Raw genomic sequence first — 6,187 nt, 5'->3', positions numbered from 1 at the left:
CGCTATGAGCATGAACTATCGTTTAGTATTTGATAAACAACAGGAATGATCACGTGATCACTATAAGCGCCAAAAGCGCAAATACGAACGTAGCCTATATCTATAACTATTAAAAAGTTTATGTTCCAAGCAGGTGTCAAGGTAAATAAACGTTATAACAGCGACATCCTCTCCCAGATCAAATTCGTAGCGGTGCTGAAGTCGTTTTACCGACGAAACTCAATAATTTTTGTACAGTTTTCGTATATATTATTTTTACAGATTTGGAAATCTTTTTCCAAAATTAAAGTATAGATAATAACGGAACGCGGATGAAATTATCATGTATGAAAATGGAAAATTGCAGTTGTGTGCGTTATCGACTTCTAACGTCAATTCGTAATAATATTTGCTTGGTATAAGAATTTTATACTTTGTATGTATAAATAAGTTGCATTGGGACAAGGTTCATGGAGAAATGGCAAAGTCAGGTTGTAACCGAATAGAAATGATAAATGTGAACGTAATAAAATAAGTCACAAATTATTTTCTTCACGTATATAAAATATATAAAATGTTGCGTGATTTATCTTACATAAATATTTTATCCTATGAGAAATTCTGAATACTTCATCATATAAACACGTTGATAATAATATAACGACTACCATGGAGGATTAATTGAAGAAAAAAAGCGCGCACGCACACGCACACGCGACGCACGCACGCACGTACACAATTTGCTTACTTACAATTAAAGCTTTTTGTTGCACTTGAATTAATTGCAAATAAATGAATATGTTGCACTTCTTGATGCGAGTATTATATGAGCAGTTTGATATGCGTATTTTCTATGTTATAAAATGAAATTTTTGACAAAATAACTAGTATTGCATTTGCTCTTTTAACGTATAGAGATACATTTTTACACTTTTTTCTTCTTTCCTTTCAAAAAACGATTAACTTAATCTATTTCTAAGAATTAATTTTATAATTTGTAAACTATAAAATTTCATTTTTGACATCAAGCAATACAAAATTGCGATAACTATACTGTTCCTGCTGCATCGAAAAATTGTTATTACATTAGTACTAAAAATACAAATCTAAATATATATGTATATAAACACACTTACAAATCGAAGATAAAAATGTAAAAAAATTTACACGCCATACTATACATATATGCTAAAGTAATATAGAATATAATCGTAAATACTCAGAATTATTGATTTGCTGATTTGACTATAAAATCGTTGGAATATCCATCGACGTCGTCCAATTCAATCGAATAAAACTTCGCCGCTATCATGGCACGTCCTTCTAATTTTGGTATCACGGAGAAGCTACATTCTGCGTCTGCATCCACCTCGACAGGTTTCGATAGTTTTAGCTTCAACTGTTTGTCCAGGCCGGGCCCCTCAATAAGGAATCTACCCTTCCTCAAAGGAATCGGCAACGGATTGCGGAACTTAGCCGTAGCACGAAGGGTTTGACCAACAATCGCATCGTCATGCAACTAAAAAATAAAAAGGAATTAATTTTTACAAATTTTAAGTAAAATATTTATTTAATGTACTCTTAATTTCTCTTCTTAGTATTTTATCTTCATCTAGAAATGTGTTGCGCGTATCCCAATAATTACCGTGATTTTAATGTCAGGTTTCCTGACGCGGAAGTCTTCCTGTACAAAGTACTCGAAATCCGTATCCTCCACGGTGGCGAGACAGGTGATATTGAAAGAGCATTGATCCAACAATCTCGGACCGTACTCCATCCAACAAATGTCCATGCAAATTTCCTCGACCGTCTCTGGTCGGACTAGTCTGTCGGTGTGTAATTTCTTCACCTGAATGCCTCCACGACCGGTGTACGACGCAGTTTCCGCTCTCAAAATTACAGACACACGATACTCCATCATCGAATGCTGATTTGATATCAGTAATGCGACACTACCAGAAAGTGAAAAAGATTCCGAGTGAGAAGAATAAAATAAAAGAAAAGCGATAAAAACACATAACATATCTAAATTAAATTTTGAAGGCAAATAAAATTAATTTCAAGAATTCTACATAATGTTTATGTCATATCAATAATACTATGTTATCGTATATCATATAATATGTCATACATAATCTTGGCATGTAATTGGATTACGCAATCGCTATAATACATTGTTTAAAGAGCATTTGCAGGAATAGTAAAGTAATTCAATCAAATTAAATACCTGAATGGTTGCCCAATTATGATATCATCGCGCAGTTCGAAAGTGAACTTGATGTTGAACTTCTCGTATGGATAATAATAACCGTCTAAATATGAAGTCTTGTGCTGGAGCAGCGCATTTAGAATAACACCATATTCTTCGGATTCTATTAACAGTAAAAACTATTATTATCTGTCTTATAATTGGCTTAGTCAGTAGCTAATATCATATTAAATAAATATTATTTCTGATTTGGTGTAAATGTACTGAGCCAGTACATTGATCCCAACGTTACAAGAGTTCAGATAAAATAGTAATCAATAAAATAATATAAACTTTCTTTTTGTTAGACACAATGTTGATATCAAGATTTAAAAAAATTGCAATCATAACAGGATTTCCATCAGCCCAATTATTCCTATTAAAATCTTTGAAAAAGGAACAATTGGACTAAATAATTACTTCTTTATCAAAATTTTATTTTATCTAACCCTAAAAAATAATTAACATTAATTGCGCAATATTTTCTGTTAAATCTCACTTACTTTCTGGATACTTGTAAGTGTGTGTGATGTCTTCCATTATCCAATTACCAACTGCTTTTGTGCAGATCAATCGGCCAGTACTGCGAAATCATTGTCTCATCAACGCAATCAATCAATCCAATAATCGCAATTACAATTGATATTACAGATAATTTGTTATGCTTACCAGCACTTATCCCTGCCAATTGACTTTAAATGCTTTAGCTGCATCGATCCGTTGCATTTTGGGTATACCCTATCGAGTGGCCTGTAGATTTTGTCTGCGTTCACCTGGGCGAAGACGAACGCGTTGTCATAGGGATGCAGGAGTTCCCCCTTCTTCACGGCGGCTACCGATGCCGGTCCACAACGATAAGCGCCGTCGCGCAGTTCCTTACGAGTCGCGTCGATCGCCTGCCATCCCGAATAATCCGGCGACAGATCCGGTCGCTTCATCCATACCTCGTTCCAAACGTGAAAATTCCTGCCATGAGAAAAATTGAAACGATTATTCTACTATCTACTGCCATCAACGTTTTTTAATTTTTATTAAGATTTAATCGGAAATTTAATTGAATTAGCATCGCTGATTATTCCGAGCAATAAGATTAATCACTTCATGTGCATTTCAAACTTTTTTTTTTATTACATTTTATAATGACTTGCAAAAAAGCTAAATATTATCCGCCTTAAAATTACCATACGGAATCGCTGAGTTCCTCCATGATCTTGCCGTCCTTATTGATGACGCATTCTACGATACGACTGTTCTGAGTAATGTGCGCGCTCGAATAATTTGTCACCACTCGACATGGTATACCCAAAGTACGACAAATCGTCGCCAGCACGCCGGAAAAGACCCAACATTGCCCATATTTGACCGGTTTCTTCGTCTTGTAATACTGCTGGAGTATTTGTTGCGAGCCCATCCACCTCGTAGGTGGCACACCATCCTCGTAGTCGTCTGACCAATTTCCTATCATTGCCCCGTTGTTGTCCGGAGAGTTCACCTAGAAAACACGATTTATTAATCCAGAAATTCGAAGCTTTACTCGTATACTATAGAAATAAAATTTTTTAATAACATTAATTTTAATAATTATTTTTTAATAACTTTAAATAACATTTCTCTCAAAATTTCTTTTAAATTTTCTAAGTTTTTTTCCCCAAAGCTTACCGCGGCGGATAAACAACGCGTTATAATGACCGGATGATTTCTGCCGTAAATGCGGACTTTGCCGACATGGTTCATTAGGTACAGCGCGCAGTCCAAGATGTCCTGTTCGAATTGCGCGTACTTCCACACGGTGGGCCGCCAACGGTTGTGATTGCCGCGCCAAATTAAACCATCCTCCATCAACACGTATTCTTGACGCTCATTCTCGCTATCTAAATACACCACGTCGTCTGAAAAGTGGAGATATTCTGCAAAACTCAGGACAATAGTCGGTGTGCGATTGGAAAATCGATAGTTATATGGACCATAATAATTTGTAAGACAAACATATGAGACGTCAAGTTTTCATGAGAATTAGTGCATCATATCGTATCTATGTGACGCATAGTAATAAATGTGATGAAATATAATCTTCAGCTCCTCAACGCTGTTTAAACGGAAAATATCTAATCGAAAAATATTCATTATTATCCATTGAATATAAAAACAGTGATGTAAATGTTTAGTAAATAATTGTAACGCTGCTCGACGTTTCATTGGGAAACAGAGAATTAGAATATCCGCAAACACACGTACCGTTGCACCACGGATTACAGATCAAATAAAATGGATGATCCATCATGTAACTGACAGTTCTTATGAGTTTCTTGTGATAGGTATCGATATTCATCTTCCACTTGCCTATAATCGCATTTGCCGATGTTACAACCTGAAAATAACAGACTTAGTTAACAAGAAACGTTTTTCGTCTTAATTTTTCCTCACTTTATACGTGTACGCTTGACGTTCCCAAATTAATTAAGACAATTACCGATGGACTTAATATTGCAGTTCGCAAAATATCCACGATTCAATATGCAGATTCGGTTATTTTAAATTTATTTTACTTTAAGTGAAAAATTTTAATTCTAATATAATTATAAATCTATTTTATATTGATAATACAAATTTGTCTAACGTATCAAATTTAATCAAAATTAAATTTTCTTAAAAAATTTAAATTCAAAATTAAAAATACAATAAAGAAAAATCTTGCTAAATCTCGCATTTCAGCAACATTTCTCTACTCACCTTTATTCTTACGAAATTTGTTCCATTGACATCTATGATGGCCTGCCAGACGGCTTCGGAAATGTGCGTGGGCTCATGCACAGCAATTGTCACTAATGTCCCATGTCCCGGTTGAGACCTCACGCCATCCAAAGTGAAGAAAATAAAAATTGTGTCGGTGGAAGAATTATAGTTCTGCGATAGATTGAGATGCAGATAAAATTCTTGACCACGTCTGACAACGAGTCTTGCTCTGTCATCCCCACGGGTCATCAGCTCGTATCTGGAAGTCCGATGATTTTCACCATTTTCCTTGGTGCAGAGATCCACATTGTGAATCGTCAATAATGGAAGGTCGTTTTTCTCTGCGAATGTCAGCGTTCTTAATGATTACAAATTATCTTATACAAAAGGAGAGAAGAAAATTATCAATAGCTAATAGCTGATAATTATGAATTCTATATTTCAATAAAAATGTTAACATTGGAGAATAATTTCAAGATATTTTACAAATGCTCGTTATTTATTTATTGTCTAATGTTCACATTAAACAATAATGTTAACATTAGACAATAATTAAATAACGGACATTTATAAAATATTTTGGAATAAAATTGAGCTGTTGTTGATAACTTGGAAGTCTTTTCACTGATTGAGAATTGAATTGTTAAGAAATGCGAATTTCTATAAAAAGAAGTAATTAATATATTTAAGGCACATAATAATGGAAAATAGGATATTGCCAAATCCGTTCAAATTAAAAGTCATGCAAGATTTTCAGATCTCGAAGAAGGTACAAAGACATCTCATCGTTTTCAGACCTAGCAGAATATTATAAATAATTATAATCTTCTTAGAAGATTCTAGTCTCTTGATTTGATTGAATTTGTATTGGTACAAGTATTTTTGTCATTTAGTTCAAGACTAAAATCTTTTAAGGAGGTTATTCTTGCTTATATATAAAAATATCTATCTTAATTTAAGATTAATTTTTTTCTATGCGGTAATTTCTACCGGAAGATCTTCCGGTTAATCTTTATAAGAAATAAAACAAGAAAAAATAATCTGACTTCAAATGAAGCGCGCGGTAGTCGGATGAGTGCTCGTGAGCTTGAGTCACTGGCGAGGCTCGTGGCGGAAGTGACGTTAACGCATGTAGCGATATAACGTCCGGAGCAGCCACGAGGGCACATGCCCCATTCCTGCCGGAGCACCAGTGCCGAATAGTCGTCCGCGAAACCGCTGTACAAA

At 34.7% G+C, this 6,187-nt stretch overlaps 1 protein-coding gene across 1 annotated transcript in view; it reads right to left on the bottom strand.

The window, feature by feature from the left end:
* Positions 1-1,152: 1,152 nt before the first annotated feature.
* LOC105450739 (annulin-like) overlaps positions 1,153-6,187 on the bottom strand; it is a 5,305-nt gene continuing 270 nt past the window's right edge. Inside the window, exons 2-11 of the mRNA XM_011690725.1 lie at positions 6,057-6,178; positions 4,958-5,301; positions 4,463-4,595; positions 3,887-4,116; positions 3,409-3,719; positions 2,897-3,193; positions 2,731-2,810; positions 2,207-2,351; positions 1,625-1,931; positions 1,153-1,498 (exon numbers count right to left, since the gene is read on the bottom strand). Coding sequence (XP_011689027.1) covers positions 1,205-1,498; positions 1,625-1,931; positions 2,207-2,351; positions 2,731-2,810; positions 2,897-3,193; positions 3,409-3,719; positions 3,887-4,116; positions 4,463-4,595; positions 4,958-5,301; positions 6,057-6,178 — 2,263 coding nt within the window. The 3' untranslated portion in view covers positions 1,153-1,204. The remainder of the gene's footprint in view (positions 1,499-1,624; positions 1,932-2,206; positions 2,352-2,730; positions 2,811-2,896; positions 3,194-3,408; positions 3,720-3,886; positions 4,117-4,462; positions 4,596-4,957; positions 5,302-6,056; positions 6,179-6,187) is intronic.

Source organism: Wasmannia auropunctata, unplaced genomic scaffold (assembly GCF_000956235.1).
Source record: "Wasmannia auropunctata unplaced genomic scaffold, wasmannia.A_1.0 LD336057.1, whole genome shotgun sequence".
Classification (NCBI taxonomy): Eukaryota; Metazoa; Arthropoda; class Insecta; order Hymenoptera; family Formicidae; genus Wasmannia; species Wasmannia auropunctata.
This window is presented reverse-complemented; position numbering and strand designations above follow the sequence as displayed.